This window comes from Triticum urartu, chromosome 7A (genome assembly GCF_056163025.1).
Source record: "Triticum urartu cultivar PI428250 chromosome 7A, HENAU_Tu73, whole genome shotgun sequence".
NCBI classification, from domain to species: Eukaryota; Viridiplantae; Streptophyta; class Magnoliopsida; order Poales; family Poaceae; genus Triticum; species Triticum urartu.
Genome location: NC_141879.1, coordinates 571271923 through 571297637, shown reverse-complemented (window position 1 = coordinate 571297637; position 25715 = coordinate 571271923). Strand labels below are relative to the sequence as shown.

The window sequence follows — 25715 nt, the reverse complement described above, 5'->3', positions numbered from 1 at the left end:
GCCAAACCATAGTTCATATGGTGTCGTCTCAATGGATTTAGATGGTGCCCTATTTAACGTGAATGCAACTGTCTCTAATGCATAACCCCAAATCAATAGTGGTAAATCGGTAAGAAACATCATAGATTGCACTATATCAAATAAAGTACGGTTATGACGTTCGGACACACCATTACGCCGTGGTGTTCCAGGTGGCATGAGTAGAGAAACTATTTCACATTGTTTTAACTGAAGGCCAAACTCGTAACTCAAATATTTTACTTCTGCGATCATATCGTAGAAACTTTTATTTTTGTTACGATGATTCTCCACTTCACTCTAAAATTCTTTGAACTTTTCAAATGTTTCAGACTTGTGTTTCATCAAGTAGATATACTCATATCTGCTCAAATCATCTGTAAAGATCAGAAAATAATGATACCTGCCGTGAGCCTCAATATTCATCGGACCACATACATCAGTATGTATGATTTCCAACAAATCTGTTGCTCGCTCCATTGTTCCGGAGAACAGAGTCTTAGTCATCTTGCCCATGAGGCATGGTTCGCAAGCATCAACTGATTTATAATCAAGTGATTCTAAAAGCCATTCAGCATGGATTTTCTTCATGCGCTTTACACCAATATGACCTAAACGACAGTGCCATAAATAAGTTGCACTATCATTATTAACTTTGCATCTTTTGGCTTCAATATTATGAAAATGTGTATCACCACGATCGAGATCCAACAAACCATTTTTGTTGGGTGTATGACCATATAAGGTTTTATTCATGTAAACAGAACAACAATTATTCTCTAACTTACATGAATAACTGTATTGCAATAAACATGATCCAATCATATTCATGCTCAATGCAAACACTGAATAACATTTATTTTAGGTTTAACACTAATCCTGAAAGTATAGGGAGTGTGCGATGATGATCATATCAATCTTGGAACCATTTCCAATACACATCGCCACTTCACCCTTAACTAGTCTCTGTTCATTTTGCAACTCCCGTTTCGAGTTACTATTCTTAGCAACTGAACTAGTATCAAATACTGAGGGGTTGCTATAAACACTAGTAAAGTACACATCAATAACATGTATATCAAATATATCTATGTTCACTTTGCCATCCTTCTTATCCGCTAATTGCTTGGGTAGTTCCGCTTCCAGTGACCAGTTCCTTTGCAGTAGAAGCACTCAGTTTCAGGCTTAGGTTTAGACTTGGTTTTTTTCACTTGAGCAACAACTTGCTTGCCGTTTTTCTTGAAGTTCCCCTTTCTTCCCTTTGTCCCTTTACTTGAAACTAGTGGTTTTGTTTACCATCAACACTTGATGTTTTTCTTGATTTCTACCTCCGTCGATTTCAGCATCACGAAGAGCTTGGGAATCGTTTCCGTTATCCCTTGCATATTATAGTTCATCACAAAGTTCTACTAACTTGGTGATGGTGACTAGAGAATTCTGTCAATCACTATTTTATCTGGAAGATTAACTCCCACTTGATTCAAGCGATTGTAGTACCCAGACAATCTGAGCACATGCTCACTGCTTGAGCTATTCTCCTCCATCTTTTAGCTATAGAACTTGTTGGAGGCTTCATATCTCTCAACTCGGGTATTTGCTTGAAATATTAACTTCAACTCCTGGAACATCTCATATGGTCCATGACGTTCAAAACGTCTTTGAAGTCCCGATTCTAAGCCGTTTAAGCATGGTGCACTAAACTATCAAGTAGTCATCATATTGAGCTAGGCAAACGTTCGTAACATCTGCATCTGCTCCTGCAATAGGTTTGTCACCTAGCGGTGCATCAAGGATATAATTCTTCTATGCAGCAATGAGGATAAACCTCAGATCACGGATCCAATCCGCATCATTGCTACTAACATCTTTCAACTTAGTTTACTCTAGGAACATATCAAAAATAAAACAGGGGAGCTAAACGCGAGCTATTGATCTACAACATAGATATGCTAATACTACCAGGACTAAGATCATGATAAATTTAAGTTCAATTAATCATATTACTTAAGAACTCCCACTTAGATAGACATCCCTCTAATCCTCTAAGTGATCACGTGATCCAAATCAACTAAACCATGTCTGATCATCACGTGAGATGGAGTAGTTTCAATGGTGAACATCACTATGTTGATCATATCTACTATATGATTCATGCTCGACCTTTCGGTCTCCGTGTTCCGAGGCCATATCTGTTATATGCTAGGCTCGTCAAGTTTAACCTGAGTATTCCGCGTGTGCAACTGTTTTGCACCCATTGTATTTGAACATAGAGCCTATCACACCCAATCATCACGTGGTGTCTCAGCACGAAGAACTTCCGCAACGGTGCATACTCAGGGAGAACACTTATACCTTGATAATTTAGTGAGAGATCATCTTATAATGCTACCGTCAATCAAAGCAAGATAAGATACATAAAAGATAAACATCACATGAAATCAATATAAGTGATATGATATGGCCATCATCTTCTTGTGCTTGTGATCTCCATCTCCGAAGCACCGTCATGATTACCATCGTCACCGGCGCGACACCTTGATCTCCATCGTAGCATCGTTGTCGTCTCGCCAATCTTATGCTGGTACGACTATCGCTACCGCTTAGCGATAAAGTAAAGCATTACAGGGCGATTGCATTGCATACAATAAAGCGACAACCATATGGCTCCTGCCAGTTGCTGATAACTCGGTTACAAAACATGATCATCCCATACAATAAAATTTAGCATCATGTCTTGACCATATCACATCACAACATGTCCTGCAAAAACAAGTTAGACGTCCTCTACTTTGTTGTTGCAAGTTTTACGTGGCTGCTAATGGGCTTAGCAAGAACCGTTCTTACCTACGCATCAAAACCACAACGATAGTTCGTCAAGTTGGTGTTGTTTTAACCTTCGCAAGGACCGGGCGTAGCCACACTCGGTTCAACTAAAGTTGCAGAAACTAACACCCGCCAGCCACCTGTGTGCAAAGCAAGTCGGTAGAACCAGTCTCGCGTAAGCGTACGCGTAATGTCGGTCCGGGCCGCTTCATCCAACAATACCGCCGAACCAAAGTATGACATGCTGGTAAGCAGTATGACTTATATCGCCCACAAATCACTTGTGTTCTACTCGTGCATATGACATCTGCGCATAAAACCAGGCTCGGATGCCACTGTTGGGGAACGTAGTAATTTCAAAAAAATTCCTACGCACACGCAGGATCATGGTGATGCATAGCAACGAGAGGGGACAGTGTTGTCTACATACCCTTGTAGACCATTTGCGGAAGCGTTATATCAACGCGGTTGATGTAGTCGTACGTTTTCACGATCCGACCGATCCAAGTACCGAAAGCACGGCACCTCCAAGTTCTGCACACGTTCGGCTCGGTGACATCCTCGCCTTCTCGATCCAGCAAGAGGGGTGAAGTAGTAGATGAGTTGCAGCAGCACGACAGCGTGGTGACGGTGTTGGTGAAGAACAATCTCCATAGGGCTTCGCCTAAGCACTACGAAAACTATGACAGAGGATAAACTAGAGGGGACGGGGTTGTCGGCACACGGCTTGGTGTTTCTTCATGTGTTTTAGGTGCAAGCCCTGCCCCTCTATTTATATGTTGATCCATGGGGTCGAAACTTGGAGCAAAAGCCTCCTCAAAGTCGGTTTTGCCCGAAAGGCAAGAGTCCCACTCGGACTCCAGGACCAAACACCACAATCCTTGGCGTCTGGCCCAGGGCCAGACGCTAGGGTCTCCGGCGTTTGGCCCCCTGGCCTCCGCAAAATTCCTTTTGCACCGACTTATAGCCCCATGGGCCTGACCCCTTGGCCAAACCATATCATCCAATATATGAATCTTTACTTCCGAACCATTACGGAGCTCCTCGTCATGTCCGTGATCTCATTTGGGACTCCGAACAACATTCGGTCACCAACATACATAACTCATAGTACTATATCGTCAACGAACGTTAAGCGTGCGGACCCTATGGGTTCGAGAACTATGTAGGCATGACCGAGACACCTCTCTGGTCAATAACCAATAGCGGGACTTGTATGCCCATATTGGCTCCTACATATTCTACGAAGATCTTTATCGGTTAGACCGCATAACAACATACGTTGTTCCCTTTGTCATCGGTATGTTACTTGCCCGAGATTCGATCGTCGATATCTCAATACCTAGTTCAATCTCGTTACCGGCAAGTCTGTTTACTCATTCCGTAATACATCATCCCGCAACTAACTCATTAGTTGCAATGCTTGCAAGGCTTATAGTGATGTGCATTACCGAGTGGGCCCAGAGATACCTCTCCGACAATCGGAGTGACAAATCCTAATCTCGAAATACGCCAACCCAACAAGTACCTTTGGAGACACCTTTAGATCACCTTTATAATCACCCAGTTATGTTGTGATGTTTGGTGGCACACAAAGTGTTCCTCCGGTAAACAGGAGTTGCATAATCTCATAGTCATAGGAACATGTATAAGTCATGAAGAAAGCAATAGCAACAAACTAAACGATCAAGTGCTAAGCTAATGGAATGGGTCAAGTCAATCACATCATTCTCCTAATGATGTGATCCTGTTAATCAAATGACAACTCATGTCTATGGTTAGGAAACTTAACCATCTTTGATCAACGAGCTAGTCAAGTTGAGGCATACTAGTGACACTCTGTTTGTCTATGTATTCACACATGTATTATGTTTCCGGTTAATACAATTCTAGCATGAATAATAAACATTTATCATGATATGAGGAAATAAATAATAACTTTATTATTGCCTCTAGGGCATATTTCCTTCAATTCCACCGCCGCAACTTTCTGTATCCACGAGATCCCATCTTGGGGCCTGTTCCGGAGCTTCTCCGGAGGGGGCATCGATCACGGAGGGCTTCTACATCATCATCCAAGCCCCTCCGATGAAGTGTGAGTAGTTTATTTCAGACCTACGGGTCCATAGTTAATAGCTAGATGGCTTCTTCTCTCTTTTTGGATCTCAATACAATGTTCTCCCCCTCTCTCGTGGAGATCTATTCGATGTAATTTTCTTTTTGCGGTGTGTTTGTTGAGACCGATGAATTGTGGGTTTATGATCAAGTCTATATATGAATAATATTTGAATCTTCTCTGAATTCTTTTATGTATGATTGGTTATCTTTGCAAGTCTCTTCGAATTATCAGTTTGGTTTGGCCTACTAGATTGGTTTTTCTTGCCATGGGAGAAGTGCTTAGCTTTGGGTTCGATCTTGCGGTGTCCTTTCCCAGTGACAGAAGGGGCAGCAAGGCACGTATTGTATCGTTGCCATCGAGGATAACAAGATGTTTTTTATCATATTACATGAAATTACCCCTCTACATCATGTCATCTTGCTTAAGGCGTTACTCTGTTTTTAACTTAATACTCTAGATGCATGCTGGATAGCGGTTGATGAGTGGAGTAATAGTAGTAGATGCAGGCAGGAGTCGGTCTACTTGTCTCGGACGTGATGCCTATATACATGATCATACCTAGATATTCTCATAACTATGCTCAATTTTGTCAATTGCTCAACAGTAATTTGTTCACCCACCGTAGAATACTTATGCTCTTGAGAGAAGCCACTAGTGAAACCTATGGCCCCCCGGTCTCTTAGTCATCATATCAATCTCCATCACTTTATTATTGCTTTGCTTTTACTTTGGTTTTACTTTTTACTTTGCATCTCTATACCAAAAATACCAAAAATATTATTTATCATCTCTATCAGATCTCACTTTCGTAAGTGACCGTGAAGGGATTGACAACCCCTAAGCGCGTTGGTTGCGTTGAGCTATTGTTTTTGTGTAGGTACGAGGGACTCACGCGTAGCCTCCTACTGGATTGATACATTGGTTCTCAAAAACTGAGGGAAATACTTACGCTACTTTGCTTCATCATCCTCTCCTCTTCGAGGAAATCCAACGCAGTGCTCAAGAGGTAGCAGTGAGCGTCATGAAATTGGTGATGGAGGAAGGTTGATGATGACGATGGCGACGGATTCCCCTCTCCGGAGCCCAGAACGGACTCCAGATCAGCCCTCCCGAGAGAGTTTAGGGCTTGGTGGCGGCTCCGTGATAACCCACAAGTATAGGGGATCGCAACAGTTTTCGATAAGTAAGAGTGTCGAACCCAACAAGGAGCTAAAGGTAGAACAAATATTCCCTCAAGTTCTATCGACCACCGATACAACTCTATGCACGCTTAACGTTCGCTTTACCTAGAACAAGTACAAAACTAGAAATACTTTGTAGGTGTTTTTGGATAGGTTTGCAAGATAATAAAGAGCACGTAAATAAAATCTAGGGGCTGTTTAGATAAAGACACAACTAAGCTAGTTTTAGTAAAGAGCTTTTTGTTACGAGAAAGTTATTTGTCCCTAGGCAATCGATAACTAGACCGGTAATCATTATTGCAATTTTATTTGAGGGAGAGGCATAAGCTAACATACTTTATCTACTTGGATCATATGCACTTATGATTGGAACTCTAGCCAGCATCCGCAACTACTAAAGATCATTAAGGTAAAACCCAACCATAGCATTAAAGTATCAAGTCCTCTTTATCCCATACGCAACAACCCCCTTACTCGGGTTTGTGTTTAAGTCACTCACGCAACCCACTATAAGCGAATCATGAATGTATCGGGGATCCCTCACGCTTGTGCGGCACGGAGAGCACCATAGGAAACACCAATAATAAAACATGCAACTCAAACCAATCTTGATCATCAAATAGCCCATAGGACAAAACGGATCTACTCAAACATCATAGGATAGCCATACATCATTGGGAAATAATATATAGCTTTGAGCACCATGTTTAAGTAGAGATTACAGCGGGTAAGAGAGAGGTTACACTGCTGCATAGAGGGAGAAGAGTTGGTGATGATGGCGGTGAAGTTGTTGGTGAAGATTGCGGTGATGATGATGGCCACGGCAGCGTTCCGGCGCCACTGGAAGAGAAGGGGAGAGGGGGGCCCTTCGTCTTCTTATTTATTGACCTCCTCCCTAGATGGGAGAAAGGTTTCCCCTCTGGTCCTTGGCCTCCATGGCATGGGAGGGGAGAGAGCCCCTCCGAGATTGGATCTGTCTCTCTGTCTCTGTCTTTCTCTGTTTCTGCGTTGTGAGATTCTACCCTTCACCGTTTCTTATATTCCCGGAGATCCGTAACTCCGATTGGGCTGAAATTTTAACACGATATCTATCTGGATATTAGCTTTCTTGCGGCGAAAGAAGGCCATCAACCGCCTTACGGGGTGGCCACGAGGGTCAGGGGCGCGTCCCCTGCCTCGTGGCCCCCTCGGGCATCGTCTCGCGTGGATTTTTCTTCCCAAAAATCATATATATTCCAAAAAAACTCCATCAGTTTTTATCCTGTTTGGAGTCCGTTTGATATGGATATTCTGCGAAACAAAAAACATGCAACAAACAGGAACTGGCACTGGGCACTGGATCAATATGTTAGTCCCAAAAATAGCATAAAAAGTTGCCAAAAGTATATGAAAGTTGTAGAATATTGGCATGGAACAATCAAAAATTATAGATACGACGGAGACCTATCACTCCGTATCATAAAATGCGATGAATCCTTCTCTCTGATTTTTTCTCCCGAACACGAATATATGGAGTTGGAGTTGAGGTCGGTGGAGCGTCAGGGGGCCCACGAGGCAGGGGGCGCGCCCCCACCCTCGTGGACAGGGTGTGGGCCCCTTGACGTGGATCTTTTCGCCAATATTTTTTATATATTCCAAAAATAATCTCCGTTGATTTTCAGGTCATTCTGAGAACTTTTATTTCTGCACAAAAATAACACCATGGCAATTCTGCTGAAAACAGCGTCAGTCCGGGTTAGTTCCATTCAAATCATACAAGTTAGAGTCCAAAACAAAGGCAAAAGTGTTTGGAAAAGTAGATACGACGGAGACATATCAACCCACAAGTATAGGGGATCAATCGTAGTCCTTTCAATAAGTAAGAGTGTCGAACCCAACGAGGAGCAGAAGGAAATGACAAAGTAGTTTTCAGCAAGTGATACGTCTCCAATGTATCTATAATTTTTTATTGTTCCATAATATTATATATTCTGTTTTGGATGTTTAATGCGCTTCACTATACACTTTTATATTATTTTTGGGACTAACCTATTAACCCAAGGCCCAGTGCAAATTGCTGTTTTTTGTGCCTATTTCAGTGTTTCACAGAAAAGGAATATCAAACGGAGTCCAAACGGAATGAAACCTTTGGGAGCGTGATTTTTGGAAAAACGTGACCCAGAGGACTTGGACTGGATGTCAAGAAACAACCGAGGAGGCCACGAGGCAGGGGGCGCGCCCTCCCCCCTTGTGGGCCCCTCGTGGCTCAACCGACCTACTTCTTCCTCCTATATATACTCATATACCCTGAAAACATCCAGGAGCACCACGAAACCCTATTTCCACCGCCATAACCTTCTGTACCCAAGAGATCCCATCTTGGGGCCTTTTCCGGAGCTCCGCCGGAGGGGGCATCGATCACGGAGGGCCTCTACATCAACTCCATGGCCCCTCCGATGATGTGTGAGTAGTTTACTTCAGACCTTCGGGTCCATAGTTATTAGCTAGATGGCTTCTTCTCTCTCTTTGGATCTCAATACAAAGTTCTCCTCGATCTTCTTGGAGATCTATTCGATGTAACTCTTTTTGCGGTGTGTTTGTCGAGATCCGATGAATTGTGGGTTTATTATCAAGTCTATCTATGAACAATATTTAATTCTTCTCTGAATTTTTTAATGTATGATTGGTTACCTTTGCAAGTCTCTTCGAATTATCAGTTTGGTTTGGCCTACTAGATTGATCTTTCTTGAAATGGGAGAAGTGCTTAGCTTTGGGTTCAATCTTGCGGTGCTCGATCCCAGTGACAGAAAGGGAAATGACACTTATTGTATTGTTGCCATCGACGATAAAAAGATGGGGTTTATATCATATTGCTTGAGTTTATCCCACTATGTCATGTCATCTTACCTAATGCGTTACTCTATTCTTATGAACTTAATACTCTAGATGCATGCTGGATAGCGGTCGATGTGCGGAGTAATAGTAGTAGATGCAGGCAGGAGTCGGTCTACTTGTCACGGATGTGATGCCTATATACATGATCATGCCTAGATATTCTCATAATTATTCGTTTTTCTATCAATTGCTCGACAGTAATTTTTCACCCACCATAATACTTATGCTATCTTGAGAGAAGCCACTAGTGAAACCTATGGCCCCCGGGTCTATTCTCCATTATATTAATCTCCCGTCAACAAGCTATTTCTATTACCTTTTACTTTTCAATCTTTACTTTTAATCTTTACCATAAAAATACCAAAAATATTATCTTATCATCTCTATTAGATCTCACTCTCGTAAGTGACTGTGAAGGGACTGACAACCCCTTTATCGCGTTGGTTGCGAGGTTCTTATTTGTTTGTGTAGGTACGAGGGACTTGCATGTGGCCTCCTACTGGATTGATACCTTGGTTCTCAAAAACTGAGGGAAATACTTACGCTACTTTGCTGCATCACCCTTTCCTCTTCAAGGGAAAACCAACGCAGTGCTCAAGAGGTAGCAGCAAGGTATTTTCTGTAGGCACTGAAATTATCGCTAACAGATAGTTTGGTAGTAACATAATTCGTAACGGGTAACAAGTAACAAGTGTAGAAAAGGTACAACAAGGTGGCCCAATCCTTTTGTAGCAAAGAATAAGCCTGGAAAAATTCTTATATGAAGCAAAGCGCTCCCGAGGACAAATGAGAATTATTGTCAAGTTAGTTTTTATCATGCTCATATTATTCGCGTTCATTACTTTGATAATTTGATATGTGGGTGGACCGATGCTTGGGTGTTGTCCTTACTTGGACAAGCCTCCCACTTATTATTAACCCCTCTCGCAAGCATATGCAACTACGAAAGAATAATTAAGATAAATCTAACCATAGCATGAAACATGTGGATCCAAATCAGCCCCTTACGAAGCAACACATAAACTAGCGTTTAAGCTTCTGTCACTCTAGCAACCCATCATCTACTTATTACTTCCCAATGCCTTCCCCTAGGCCCAAATTATGGTGAAGTGTCATTTAGTCGACATTCACATAACACCACTATAGGAAAGACAACATGCATATCATCAAAATATCGAACAAATACCAAATTCACATGATTACTTATAACAAGACTTCTCCCATGTCCTCAGGAACAAACATAACTACTCACAAAGCATGTTCCAGATCAGAGGGGTAATAAATATCATTAAGGATTTGAACATATAATCTTCCACCAACTAAACCAACTAGCATCAACTACAAGGAGTAATAAACACTACTAGCAACTCACTGGTACCAATCTGAGGTTCTGATACAAAGATTGAGTACAAGAGATGAACTAGGGTTTGAGAGGAGATGGTTCAGGTGAAGATGTTGATGAATATTGACCCTCCCTCCATGAGAGAATCGTTGGTGATGACGATGGCTTCAATTTCCCCCTCCTAGAGGCAAGTTTCCCCAGCATAATAGCTCCGCCAGAGTCCTAGATTGCTTTTGCCCAGGTTCCGCCTCGAGACGGCGACGCTTTGTCTCGAAAGCTTCCTTATGATTTTTCTAGGTCAAAACCCTCCATATAGTAGAAGATGGGAACCGGGGGTTGGCTAGGGGGGCCACAAGCTCAGGGGCGCCCTCAAGCTTGTGGCCACCTGGTGGGTCCCCTTCTGTTGTTTCTTCGCCCAATATTTTTATATATTCCAAAACAATTCTCCGTAAAGTTTCAAGACATTTGGAGTTGTGCAAAATAGGTATCTCAGATTTGCTCCTTTCCGTTCCACAATTCCAGTTGCCGGCATTCTCCCTCTTCATGTAAACCTTGTAAAATAAGAGAGAAAAGGCATAAGAATTGTATCTTAAACTATAAAAACACCCATAATGCAATAAATATCAAACATAAAAACATGATGCAAAATGGACGTATCATGCTCATAGATGATATGGGTGCAATCATTTTTTCATCTTGCAGATAAGTTTTTTCTTGGAGAGATGCACTTGAAGCTAGATCGTCTGCATGCATGGAAGGCCTTTCATTTGCCATTCAAAGAAGTGAACTCCCAATTATAGTTGAGATGGATTCCATCTTGCAACAAAGCGCATTCAATCCAAGGGAATAGATAGATCGGTTTTTTCTTCTCTTGTCAAAGAAATTAGGTTTGTTTTGAGTCTTTGCGATTCTTGCATTACTCATGTAACTCGATCTCAAAATAGGGTTAGCGATAGTCTAGCTAAGTTTTCTCGTATTAAAGGGAGAACTATGACTTGGTTATGTTCTGGCCCTGTCGAGGGTGTTGAGCTAGCTGCTGACGATTGTAAGGACTTGGTGAGTTGAGTAATACAAATGTTGCACCCGCAAAAAAACATTTTCACCTAAAATAGGTGAGCTCCTTTTATTAAGATGCAAGGCCATTAGCAGCAAGATGAAAAATAATTGGTGACAAAAGCATCCTTTGTCTCAATTAAATGTGGTGAAACAAGGCTAATTTATCCATTGACTTTAAACGTCTACTCTTATCCACTATCACATTTCAATATCCATTCACACAAAGCACTTAGGGGCATTTTCTAATTCTATAATATTATATATGAATGGTCATTTTATTCAATCATAGGCCCTTCCAAATCAACTTTAAACTTGTAGTAGAATTTTTTTATAGTGTTCAAAGTCCCATGTAGCACCACACCCCTTTCATCATGTTCCTTCTTCAATAAAAGTTGTCTGGCCACTAAATATGGTATAGTCATCAACACTTTTATAATAATTTTAAATATCAGAAAAAAGTAACCAGATGGGCCTAATTCTTTGAATTCAAACAACATCTTTACCTTTAGGCACCAAAGTAATGACTCCAAAGTTCAATATGAATATCATCTATCCTCATTTAAGACCAAACTGGATAAGATCATAGGGAAAATAATATAACTTATCGTTAAATACATCAGGTCTAGGGATTTTTGTTATGATCCATTTTGAGCACCACTTTTCTTAGCTATTCCATGGTGAAGAGTTGAATCAAAGACACAACATTGGTTAACTCGGTTATTCCTTCAACATGCAAAGGCAATGAAGTTTGAGCATAGCGTCCAAAAAGACATTCTATAAAAGTTTGTACTCGTCGAGTTCTCTACCCCTCAATTTTCACCTTCTTGCTCAAGATAAACTATCCTAAATTTTCTCCTTCTCCCATTTGCTTTATAATGGTAATATCTAGTATTCTTGTCATCATCGTTTACAGCTTCCTCTTCGACCTTTGCAACCATGTCATCTCTTTCTTGATTTTCATGTATTTAAAAGTGCAACTCTAAGGATATTTTTATTTCCAAATCATTCAAACAATATTCAATTATGTTATATAGCTCACATGTTCCTTTAAAACTGCCATATTTCAATATTCTTGCATAATTCCTTTCCATCCCCTTAAAATTTGTCTTGCATTCCTTATTCTGGTTTGTCAATTATCAACACTAGTTTGTGTTCCTTCAGTGGATGTGGACCACACTTCGAAAGCAATGTCTCTCAAATCCTCCCTCATGTACCAGCTATTCTCAAACTTTAAAAAGTTGGATGTTGGAACATCTTCCCTATCTTCAAAAGCAAATCCACGTGATCAGACAAGACTACGCCAAGCAGTGATATGATTGTGGTTAAGGGGAATTAATCCTCTAGATCAGAACAAGTAAACCTCTAGGTGTCAAAATTCTCAAAGTTTGATCGACTTGGATGTTACTCCATGCAATTTTTCTGCCACTTAGATCCTTCTAACTCAATTTACATCTCTCAACATAGACATTTTTAAGTACATACTCTATCATGTAGAGTGTTTTTCTTTTCTTTTTTATCCCATACTTTCTAGTGATGTTGAAAATAACCTGCTACCATTTTTGGTCCACCAAAAGCCTGGAAGATATGAGGTTAGTTAATTAGGATTTCCTCCCCCTATAGTTTCACTAGATTTTGAGTAAATTCATCGTTCTTGTAACTCAATTTTAATTTCAAACAACACTTCCCATCCATATTACACAGAATATGCAAAGAGTAGTTCCTGATACCTACTAACACAACCCTAACAAAACCCCTAGATGGTATCCATTTTCAGTAAATAAAATATTGATTAATACCACTTAGATTTTTAAGCTCATAATTGTCGAATTGTTCTTTCCTTGTTTCGTAAAGCCCAACAAATTATAAATGTTTATTAAAGACAACTTCTCTGATCAACCTTTGTTTTCATATCACATATGCCCAAGACATTCCAAATTAAACCTCTTTGCTTCTATCCTCACAAAATTAGTTTTGGGTTTAACAAGGGCAATTCAAGGCTCTCACACATCTTTTTGTTTTTTACCAGAAGTGACTAAGTTTGCCTCCACATATAAGCTAGGGCTATCATCACCTGACAATACTTCTTTGGGTTATTCTCGCAAATCACTATAATTGTAAACCGATTTATTTTTAGCATTTTATGTAGCTCTAATTGTTTAGCAAAGTACATATCACACGAGCTTGCTCCATGTCTCCAACTAAAACAATATTAGAACCAATCCCCTATATAGCACAACACAGATAAACTCTCAGAACCAAAGCAATATTGAAGAGAGTAGGATTTGATTCAACAAGGAACTAAGGAAGGATTAGGTTCCATACCTTTTCCCACATCTAGGTTGTGTATTTGCGCCCCCTCAATTGCCATGCACATGGTTAAATCGGGTGGTGTTCCACCCATTTCGTCTATGTGGAGGCACGAGACCGCGACATACTGTTACTTCCTTTTGACCTTGCTCTTATTAGCCTTGCCTTGCCTCTTGACATGGAATCCTGGTCATCAATTCCTGGAGCCATTGCACAAAAGAACAGAAGCACAACAAATGAGGAGGTCAGAGCTCTCATCTAGATCTGCTTCCTAGTAGTTCCAGTTGACCGTTGTTCACATGGTGAAGGTTGTTATTGTGCCATAATGATTTGTATGTTTTATTTTCATTATTATTGAACTTCGTGGTACATATGGTTTCATTCAAGTAAAAAAAAGTAAAGGGATGGGAGCTCCTCTTGTTGATTTCTTTTTTTTAAGACTATACATTAACCAGATGCACTCCTTCCAAATTATAATATATTTTGGATATTTCTTTTGACAAATACATACAGACTGAAATGAGTGAACAAAGATAATTAGACGCGTCAATATACATCCGATTTAAGAAAATGTTAGGACATCTTATATTTGTGAACGGAGGGAATACATCGTGTATCCGCGCGACTTTGCAAAGTTGAGCCTCCCTAGTAGTCCCTGCATCCTTGGTTTTAAATTTCGGTACAATGTAAATTCTAGGCCTCACCAAAATATCCAAATTTTTGATAGTTTAGAAACTCGTTCGAGCTTGATTTTTTTTTCGAAGCGGGACTCGATGTTTCGAAATTCACTGAATTTTAACCAAATCTCGGGGTAACGAATATTTCAATACCCAGCAGAAACTTGTTTTGTTTAGAGCAGTCAAACTTGGCTGAAGTTTTGAACCCTGCCAGCATCTACGTGGCATCCCGGTAACTGCAACCACAAGAAGGGATCGATCATACGTGTCACTTGTCAGCAACCGATCATGGGGAGACGGTAATGGCCAGCCTCTAACTCCCCACCCACGCGCCCACGCGAGTCTCTCCTTCTTCCCATCGCCGCCGGCACGTCTGCCCGCCCGCCCGCGCGCGTTGTGTCGGTCGGTTCCTCGACCGACGTCGCGCCTAATCAGTTGGCGACGCGTGCAGTTCCCCCGGTGGTCTTAATCCCTTCTGTTTCGTCGATGCGACCGATCGGCCGTCCCGGAGATCGATCGGTAATTTCGCGGGGTCGATCGGGCCGCTGATCCGCGGGAGGAACTAGGAGCCGTCGGGCGCGGCCATTCAGCAATGGCGAGCTGCGTGCGGGGCTGCTGCTGCGTCCTGGTGCTGCTGCTCGTCGCGCTCGGCATCACGGCGGCCATCGTGTTCGTCCGCAACCGGAACGGCGGCGGCGGCGGCGACCGCCCCGTCCCCGGCTCCGTCGACCACAAGTACGCCGAGGCGCTCGCCGTGGCCCTCCAGTTCTTCCAGGTCCAGAAATGTACGCACGCATGACACGCACGCATTATCCTTCGCAATCTGCGTGGCATCTGAATTGGAATTTGTGCTGTTCTTGGTTTTGTTCGATCGGCGGTGAAGCCGGGAAGCTGGTGAAGAACGAGATCCCGTGGAGGGGGGACTCGGCGGTGGACGACGGGCAGGCGGCCGGGCTGGACCTCTCCCGGGGGATGTACGACGCCGGCGACCACATCAAGTTCGGGTTCCCGCTGGCGTTCACGGCCACCATGCTGTCGTGGTCCGTCCTCGAGTACGGCGGCGCCATGGAGGCCGCCAAGCAGCGGGACTCCGCCCTCGACGCGCTGCGCTGGATCATGGACTACCTCGTCAATGCGCACCCCGCCGACGACGTCCTCTACATCCAGGTGATCATGCAAAAAACATATTATTTTTTGTTTCTTGACCATATCGTTTTGAAGTTCTTGATTTTTATAGACGCAAAAAACCAAGACACGCACCAAAAAATAAGGTCCTACCGAGACTTGAACTCGGGTTACTGGATTCAGAGTCCAATGTCCTAACCACTAGACCATAGGACCTCTTGATGTTCTTACTCAGTGGAAAATTGTACTTATTTATTCAAAGTTCATAGCCCCCTCACTAGTGATCTCCAATCTCACACACCCCGGAGCCACATGGAGTCAGATTTTACATAACGCATTATGGCAACCTTCCCTAGGTAGGACTGTGTGACTTAATTCACAGAACGTTGCACCCAATCAATCCTAAACTCCTGAAACTTTGTGAGCAAAACCTTAATCTCTTCAACAAGTTGCCCATTAGCTGAAAGATCATTTTCCTCGCTTCTAATATTTCAAACCACCTCTTTGTGAATTCGTCTTGAGAATCACCTTTTGGATGTTGAGTTCTTGCACCGAGTGGATGGACCTGCGATATGCGAGCAGCTCCCACCGTTTCTGAGTCGACGACGAGTGAAGAAAATGGCAAGCTCCAGCTATGAAGTTGCCATGGTTGTCCCAAAGGACAACACCTCCCCCACTAGAACCTTGATGTTTAGCTAGGGCGCCGTCGAAGTTGATCTTGAGACACCCATCCTCTGGTCTTCTCCAGCATTCCAGCTCACACAGCATCGGCGGCTGCACGGCCGCCACATCCCTGAGCCTTCACTCCCCAGCTAGCCGAACCACTCTGTCCTTGATGCATAACGGCTCTTCAACATACTCCCTCCGTCCCAAAATAAGTGTCTCAACTTTATATTAACTTTAATACAAAGTTGCACTAAGGTTAAGACAGTTATTTTGGGATGGAGTGTGTTTCTGTCCATTAAATTGTTCTTAGCTAGCCAGAGTTCATACCAGGCCCGTATTACCATCTTCTTCTCTTCCGCACTCACTCTTCCCAGCCATTCTAGTATCCATGCACGCATGCACTCAACTGTCTCCATGTCCTTCCCACGATTGTTGGAGACAGCATTGCCTCTAAGCTAGGGTCGACATTTGCTGCCTCTAAGGTTAGCCAAAACACTGCAATGTATGGCATTTTAGTGGAGCCTCTACAACAGTCCCACAAAAAAAAATCAAGTTGTTATGTGATTCACTTTTCAGTTGGGAGGCTCCACAAAAGGGATGACATATAGGGACAGATGAATACTTTAATTGAAACGAAAGCTTGGAGGCGATGCTAAGAATTTTTTTTGTTAGAGGCACCTCCATGCAATGTATGGAGGCAACCTCCAAAGGCTTAGAGGCGGCAAAACTGCACATTGTGGATGCTCTAGCGCCACAAACTCATCATGTAGCAGTTTTTAAAAATCAACAGAATATGTACAGTGCTAGAATTGATACGTAATGGCATCTTCTCTGCCACACACGACACAAAATATCTATGTTTTAATCATGCGCCTATGTAGTTCAATTCCTCCAGCTAAAACCATTCCAAATCATTCACCAAGCATGTATCTTCATCTTGTTTGGGACGTTGGCCTCGTGTCCATGTCCTCAGAATAGTGAGCCTTAAGAACTCTTGCACAAAGTGAACTAGGAACCATCAAAATACGTCAAACTTGTTTAGAGTGCAGGGCTGGCTTAACTGCATGTTCGGAAGCTCTCCGGTCTCATAACTCCACTCCGCGTGAGGAGCTGGGTTCGAGCCGCTCCCTGCAATTATGTTGGCGCTCCCTCCGCTCCGGGAGCTGCAGTTGGGGAGTGGAAAGGATCCAAACAGGGCCTAAATATCTTGAAATCTCTTAGACCCATTCCCCACCTCGCTTCCTTCTACGCAATTAATCCAAGGTCATCCATTGTACTTTCTACTCGCCATCGGCTGCCATCCACCAAAATTTAGAAGAGATGGAATTCAAGTTACCGCACATCTTCTTGGATAATCAGATTCAGCGAACTCTTTTTTTGTTGTTTCTCTGACCACATCATTTTGAAGTTCTTGATTTCGAGATAGAAAAAGTAATTGTTTTTCTGACCATAGCATTTTGAAGTTCTTAGTTCTTAGACGGAAAAGAAAATTTAGAAGAGATGGATTTCGTGTTACCGCATTTCTTCTTGGATAATCAGACTCAACGAACTCTTTTTTTTTTGTTTCTCTGACTATATGATTTTGAAGTTCTTGATATTTAAACAGAAAAAAGTAGTTGTTTCTCTGACCATATCATTTCGAAGTTCTTAATTCTTAGACGGAAAAGAGTAAGATACAAAAGCCAAACAAAAAAAATAAGGTCCTACCGAGACTTGAACTCGGGTTACTGGATTCAGAGTCCAATGTCCTAACCACTAGACCATAGGACCATTTAATGTTATATATTCAGCTTAAAGCCTACAAATATGTTTCGTCTCAAAAGCTTATTAATTAATCTGACAAAAATACTGGGTCGACATTGCTGCCTCTAAGATTAGCCAAAACGCTGCAATGTATGGCATTTTAGTTCATCCTCTACATCGGTCACACAAAAACAGGGATGACATATAGGGACAGATGAATACTTTAGTTGAAACAAAAGCTTGTAGGCAGTCTCTTAGCTTGGAGGCGATGCTAAGGATTTTTTGTTAGAGGCACCTCCATGCAATGTATAGAGGCAGCCTCAAGCTTAGAGACAACTATAGAAACTAACCTATCCTTGTAAAGGATTTCTCCATAATGACCATTACCAGTTGCTCCTGTAGTGGCCAAATAAGGTTTAGCTGCTCTTATAATAAAGGAATTCATATTTACAATGAATTTTTGACCAGATTTTTTTATGTGCGATTTAAATAGACATACATTTTCACAAATAAATTGTCCAATGTTTTACGTCAAGCAATACGTAGAGTAACTCCCAATATAAGAGTAAAAACAAGACGTAATAAAAAAAGATCGACGCGGAAAGTTCCGATTGAAATAGGATCTAAACAAAGAAGATCACTTGCCATTCGTTGGTTATTAGAAGCATTTCAAAAGCTTTAGGATTATATTCCGCGTCGAAGATTTGTGCTTGTGGGCGTGAATATAGCGGACCAGCGGATCTGGTAGTTGACAATCGTTTGGACTTAGTAAAGGTTGTCGCATCACCTGTAGTAGGACAGAGGACTTATCGATGCCCACAACAAAACTACACATTGTGGATGCTCTGGCGCCACAACCTCATCACATAGCAGTTTCCAAAAATGAACAGAATGAGGACAACGCCAGAATTGATGCATAATTGCATCTTCTCTGCACAAAATATCCTCGGTTTAATCATGCGCATGTGTAGGTCAATTCCTACAGCTAAACCATCCCAAATCATTCACCACACATGTATCTTCATCTTGTTTGGGACGTCGGCCTCGCGTCCATGTCCTCAAAATAGCGAGCCTTAAGAACTCTTGCACAAAATTACTAGGAACCATCAGAATACGTCAAACTTGTTTAGAGAGGAGGGCTTGATTAAATATCTTGAAATCTCTAAAACCTATTCCCCGCCTTGCTTCCTTCTACACACATTTAATCCAAGGCCATCCAGTGGAAATAGTGGGCCTTAAGAACTCTTGCACAAAGTGAACTAGGAACCATCAGAATACGTCAAACTTGTTTAGAGAGGAGGGCTTGATTAAATATCTTGAAATCTCTAAAACCCATTCCCCGCCTCGCTTCTTTCTACACATTTAACCCAAGGCCATCCAGTGGAAATAGTGAGCCTTAAGAAATCTTGCACAAAGTGAACTAGGAACCATCAGAATACGTCAAACTTGTTTAGTGAGGAGGGCTTGATTAAATATCTTGAAATCTCTAAAACACATTCCCCACCTACACATTTAATCCAAGGCCATCCAGTGGACTTTCAGCTCGCCATCGGCTGCCCTCCACCAGAACTTAGAAGAGATGGAATTCAGGTTACCGCACACCTTCTTGGATAATCAAATTCATCGAACTCTTTTTTTGTTGTTTCTCTGACCACATCATTTTTAAGTTCTTACTTTTTAGACAGAAAAAGTAGTTGTTTCTCTGACCATATCATTTTAAAGTTATTAATTTTTAGACGGAAAAGAAAATTTAGAAGAGATGGATTTCAGGTTACTGTGCATCTTCTTGGATAATCAGATTCAGCGAACTCTTTTGTTTGTTGTTTCTCGACCATATGATTTTGAAGTTCTTGATATTTAAACAGGAAAAAGTAGTTGTTTCTCTAACCATATCATTTCGAAGTTCTTAATTTTTAGACAGAAAATAGTAAGATACAAAAGGCAAACAAAAAAAAACAAGACGGAAAAGAGTAAGAAAGCCAAGCAAAAAAAAAAACAAGGTCCTACCGAGACTTGAACTCGGGTTACTGGATTCAGAGTCCAATGTCCTAACCACTAGACCATAAGACCAATTGATGCTATATGATCAGCTTAAAGACTACAAATATATTCCTCCTCAAAAGCTTATATTAATTAATCTAACAAAAATGCGAACAATTCGAACTGGACCGTCGTGCAAAATAGTTCAGGACTGACGTGGATGACAAAAACTTGCAAAATGCATATGCGAATTTCAGAAGAACCGATTGTGAAGAGGGATATACACATGTGTTGTTGACTTGTTGTGCTCATCGACCAGGTAGGCGACCCTGAAGCGGACCACAAGTGCTGGGAGAGACCGGAGACCATGTCGGAGAAGCGGCCGCTGACCAAGATCACCGCGAACTCCCCCGGCAGCGACGTGGCGGCCGAGACGGCGGCGGCGATGGCCGCGGCGTCGCTGGTCTACAAGCCCATCGACGCGCCCTACTCGTCGTCCCTCCTGGGCCACGCGGAGCAGCTCTTCGCGTTCGCGGACCGGCACAGGGCCGCCTACACGCGCACCTTCCCGGAGCTCGCCAAGTACTACAACTCCACCACGTACCAGGACGAGCTGCTGTGGGCGAGCGGCTGGCTCTTCCACGCCACCGGCAACGGCAGCTACCTCGCCTACGCCACCGGCAAGAACGGCGAGGACTTCGCCGACCTCGGCAACCCCCGCTACTTCAGCTGGGACGACAAGCGCCCGGGCACCCAGGTCCTCCTGTCGAGGGTGAGCTTCTTCGCGTCGCAGGGGGCCGATGTCGCCGACGACAACGAAGGCCTGGAGTCGTACAAGCAGACCGCCGACGCCGTCATGTGCATCCTTCTGCCGGACTCCGAAACCGCCGCGTTCAGAACGGAAGGTGGGTTGCTGTATGTGGCCGACTGGAACTCGCTCCAGCACCCCGTGGCCTCCGCCTTCCTCGCCGCCGTTTACGGCGACTACATGCTCACCTCGGGCAAGACGGAGCTCACCTGCGGCGGGCAGAGCTTCTCGCCGGCCGACCTGCGCAAGTTCGCCCAGTCCCAGGTCAGTGCTCTTCCCAGAAATCGTTCAGAGAAATGGCTATGTCAGTGCACTTTCCAGAGTATTTCTTCAGTCAGATTGTCAGAGCCTGAGAATGCGACCGATGTATGTTTGGCAATGGCAGGCGGACTACGTGCTGGGGGACAACCCGATGAAGCTGAGCTACCTGGTCGGGTACGGCGACAGCTACCCGCAGCGGGTGCACCACCGCGGCGCGTCCATCCCGGCGGACGTCAACACGGGCTGCGGCGGCCAGGAGTGGCTCGAGTCGCCGGACCCCAACCCGAACGTGGCCGCGGGCGCGCTCGTCGGGGGCCCCTTCAAGAACGACTCGTTCGTGGACGAGCGGCAGAACGTGATGCAGAACGAGGCCACCACGTACAACAGCGCCCTCATCGTCGGCCTCCTCTCCGGGCTCCTCTCCACGTCCTCCGTCGCGCAGTCCTTGTCGACCTGATCGGTTCATCGATTGCTGTATCCTAACCTGTTAACTGCTAGCTGACTGTTTTGTGTAGATCAACTCGTGGTCCATCTGAGTTGACGAACTGATCGATGAATTGATCAGTCATTTCTCAGTAGGGAGATCACCGTGTTGTTGTGTCATGGAGAAGTTCAGAATGTGTACATGTGTGTTATGATGAGGAGTTTCTTAGGAATTTTGTTTGCTTGGTAATATTGTTGTTGACATCATGATCTTCAACTTCAAATTGTTGCATCAGTTCAGTTGTCTGAGCCTATTAACATCGAATTTTACATGACAACAAAAACCCCATTAACGAAACAGAGTTCCGTGGTGTGTAAATTGTTCAGTAATTCAGGGTGAAAACTTTAGCTCCAAAAATTACCCAGGAAATACAATATACATGCATCCATCTACGATAATTTCATAATAATCACATACAAGCATACCATCGAAGCCATTGTAAGCAGCAATTATCCATCGATCTTCTTTTCCGGTCACCCATCCCTTATCTTACCCGCCGAGCTATCTATCAAGAAACCTAGGCACTCGCTCTCGCTAGGAGCCGCGCAGGACGTCCGTGGGCGCCAGCGGCGGCGCGTCGAGCTGGTAGAGCCCGGTGGCGGGCCCGACGAAGCGGAACAGGATCCAGGCGCCGGCCATGATGAAGATGGAGGCGTAGGCGAACTTGTTGAGCCAGAAGAGGGCGCCCTTCTCCCCGACGTACAGCTCGTAGGCCTTCTCGCCGAGGCTCATCTCGTCCCACGTCTTCTTCCGCTTCTCCTTCTCCCTCCTCGGCGCCGCGGAAGCGTTCGCCTTGCCCTTGCCCCTCATCATCTTCACCTCCACCGGGGGCAGGTACGGCTCCTGGACGCGGCGGGCCTGGTTCCTCGACCGGAGGCGGGTCTTGACGCTGGTGGTGCCGGAGTTGGCGGACGGAGGCGCGGAGGGTGGCGGGCTGGGCTGGGTGTTCGTGGGAGGCGGCTCGGACGCGGCCGTGGAGGTGTCGCCGGAGTTGCCGTCGGGTGCCGCGCTTGGGGCGTGGCGGTGGCGCTGGCGGGCGTGGAGGAATAGGGGCTTGGAGGCGCGGCCGTGGAGGAGGAGAGGGAGCTGGGAGGGGAGGAGGAGGTGCTTCATGGCGTCGCCGGATGGTGTCTGGTTTTCTTGGCGCCGGTTTGATGATGGGGTTTGGGTGGCTGGGGATACTAGGGGCAGGGCTGATCAACTGCGCCGTCCGTCGACGGTCCGATGGAGAATTCAATGTCTCGGATTAAACCGCCACTGGAAACAAAAAGAAAAATTCTACGTATATATTTTGTGCCCAATAGAAATTCTGTGGAGTTGTTTTTACGTAGAAATTCTGTAGAGTTAAAAAGGCTGAACTGTCCATTTAACTCTACTATTTCTTTATCAAAAAGTTAGGTCTACGGTAATACTAGACGAATCTCTGCTACTTATAAAAGAGCAAATATAATCTTCACTAAACGTATCACGTAAACACAAACACAGGCCCATTACCATCGCATGATTAGGCCCACTAAACTCAATCTAATGACCGGCCTTAATCTAACTTATTTTATGTGTGCACTTAGCAATTTACATTGAATAACCATACATCACCACAGATGAAATAACATGCCCGGTTAATTAGGAAAATATAATCACTGCGCATTCTATTAGGAAACAAATCACGCGCGTCCTATTATATAGGAAACTAATCAGAGGTGCATCCATCCTATTAGGAAACTAAATCACGAGCATATTATATGTAGTGTTGTCGCTACCATCGTCTTCTGCCTGGAGGCCAGGGCGCTCTTGTGTCCGAGTGCGAAGACTCCATCCACATCCAGAGCATGCTCTCCAGCAGTGTCGGCTTCATCTCCGCCGGCATCACCCACGCCGACAACCACCCACCACCGACGCCCTCCAAGTACAAGCCGTCAACCGCCATCGTCCCCAGGGCGACGCCGGCCTCGAACGTGGCGCTGGAGGTGCCATTGTCTTGCTGGGCCTTCGAGGACCTCCTCCAGTTCTCCCTACGTACACCGTCGAGGGCATCAAAGGTCTATCACAAATCAATCAGGTGAATATTTAATTTGATTTGGTGGTATTCTGGGCTCTGCATGACTAATATTGTACCTTTGGCACTTGGTGGTCCGTCAGGTTTTTTTGATCTGCAATTTCATCTACCAACCAATCCTCCTCTTATGCGTACTAGAAACATCTTTTGGGAGAGGAAGAAATTGCTATTCCGGACGCTTATTGATTAATCATTTCATAATTCCAAATACATGTGATCTGGGGCATGAAAATCATTCCAATATATAGATTAAGGAGGAAATGAGACTGATTGTAAGAGTGTATTTGTTTAGACCTACATAGTTATAATGAGGTTAATATTTAGACCAAGATGGACGAATTTGACTACATGCATAAGTTTGTCTGCCCTGGTAAAGTGTATGTTCAGTGGGTGCACGTACATTACAAATTAAATAAGAATCTTGGGACTTCAAGCAATCTAAAATTCTAGGTTTGAGATTATCTTAGGTTGCCAATGCTTGTACTGTAAGTGTATAATTTGATATGACACGTATATAAGAACTCTGCAGCACTCATGGCTTACAACTTATGATCAGAGGGATACTGAAGAAGTGAATATGCATGTCTCTCTTTCCCAGGGTTATTTCTACCGCCAGATGCATTAAACTGGACCTTATCAAGAGGTAACACCATCATCTTGATTAGAATTTCCTTATTTTGGTCTGATTCTGTTTACGGATGATGTCGCTTAGCCTGGAATTAAGGTGGTTGGAGCCTAGCACGAGGGGTTGGAAATCAGAATATATAGTCCATTCTTACAGAAAAGTTTACACACAGACTTCATGTGCTCATGTGTCAATTTAAAATAATTGCATACCAATCCAGTAATTGTACCGAGGATTCCCAACACAATGTTTGCTGGTTGTTTGTTGTTTCTATTGACTCCCGATTTCATTTTCTTTTTTGAGCAATTGAATCCTGATTTCTTGATCCATAACAAATATCTCAGTGCTCTTCGGTTGTAACCGAGGGACGAACTGAATTATCGGTCCACCGAAGTCTCAGTCATTGATTTTTGGTAGGACCGAATTGTCAGTAAATTTAGGAAACCGAATTTTAAGATGACCCGAAGCACCGAACCAAACGGTTCGGCCTAACCGAATGCCCAGCCTGAGTTCTAACAGATAGATCCTTCAAAGGATATATTGTAATACAACTGCCGTATATACTGTTACAGAGAAATCATATAAATTGGATTCAGTCGGATTTTTTTCATGACAATGTAAGTTCTTATATTTATTCATGTGCATTTCATTGAGAACTTACTTCTTGTTTTATGCTCCTGCTTTACATAGCTATCCCAATATCAAGAAATATGTTGCATCATTTCATTAAGAACCTTTTAACTGAAGTTGATTGTTCATGCAAACACAAGATGCGCCAAAAGATAATGGCGAAGAAAATGGAAGTATGTATGCACCTAAATTGTTAGGTTTGACTCTAGGTATGTTTAATTATTATTCCACGCTGTGCAATATATGCTTTCAGGATTTTTTTTATAGGAGGTAGCAAAAGGAACTCAATGAGGGATACGCTGATTAAAAAAGTAGTTGGAAAACATTGGGCTTAGTAAACATTGTGACCCTTCTCCTAAATTTTTTGATACATTGTAGAAGAATTTTTTTTTTTGAATTTTTGAAAATAAAATTGTGATAACCGCTAATCTATAAATTCCATATTTGACAAGCAAGGTTATTTGGTTTAACTCTTCAAAGTTTGTTGGAAGAAGTTTCACGTACTTGGTGAAAGTAACAATGCTCGGAGATCAAGTCCTTTCCTATGTAGTGTAAACATTTGGAGGTATAATTAGTTTTCCTTATGTTTTTTGTAAGATAATAACGATGCATGCAGGGGAGGTTGAATAGTCTACATTACTTTTCTTATTTGAGGTTTCATCATGTTTTTGTAATTTAGAAGTTGACATGCCTGAAAGCTTGATAAGGTTAAGCTTGACAAATACACTAGAATACTTTTCCTTTCGTCTTCTATTTTTGCACATATAGAAGTCGCTGTAGTCACATATCATCTTGTATTAATTTCCTATTATCCATTATATAGATAGCTTTATACTTTTGGTAGTACACATAACAAAATAATTTTGATCTAAATTAGTACTGAAATATATTTTGCTATGTAGATATTAGGAATTTTTGGTAGTACACTTAACCAAAAATT

General features: G+C 43.1%; 2 protein-coding genes and 3 non-coding genes across 5 annotated transcripts; 1 reads left to right on the top strand and 4 right to left on the bottom strand.

Annotated features, from left to right (window-relative positions):
* The first annotated feature begins 14695 nt into the window (after positions 1–14695).
* LOC125522539 (endoglucanase 18) lies at positions 14696–21633 on the top strand. Its single transcript, XM_048687590.2, has 4 exons — positions 14696–15182; positions 15281–15564; positions 20231–20983; positions 21105–21633. Exons 1-4 carry the CDS (start codon positions 14990–14992, stop codon positions 21435–21437), a joined length of 1563 nt encoding a protein of 520 aa, XP_048543547.1. The 5' UTR covers positions 14696–14989; the 3' UTR covers positions 21438–21633.
* On the bottom strand, positions 15667–15738 carry TRNAQ-CUG (transfer RNA glutamine (anticodon CUG)). The gene has a single exon. It is a non-coding gene; the product is annotated as a tRNA-Gln (tRNA).
* TRNAQ-CUG (transfer RNA glutamine (anticodon CUG)) lies at positions 17887–17958 on the bottom strand. The gene has a single exon. It is a non-coding gene; the product is annotated as a tRNA-Gln (tRNA).
* On the bottom strand, positions 19930–20001 carry TRNAQ-CUG (transfer RNA glutamine (anticodon CUG)). Its single transcript has one exon. It is a non-coding gene; the product is annotated as a tRNA-Gln (tRNA).
* A 160-nt stretch (positions 21634–21793) lies between the features above and the next one.
* On the bottom strand, positions 21794–22641 carry LOC125522540 (uncharacterized). The gene has a single exon (XM_048687591.2). It carries the CDS (start codon positions 22575–22577, stop codon positions 21999–22001), a length of 579 nt encoding a protein of 192 aa, XP_048543548.2. The 5' UTR covers positions 22578–22641; the 3' UTR covers positions 21794–21998.
* Positions 22642–25715: the final 3074 nt, after the last annotated feature.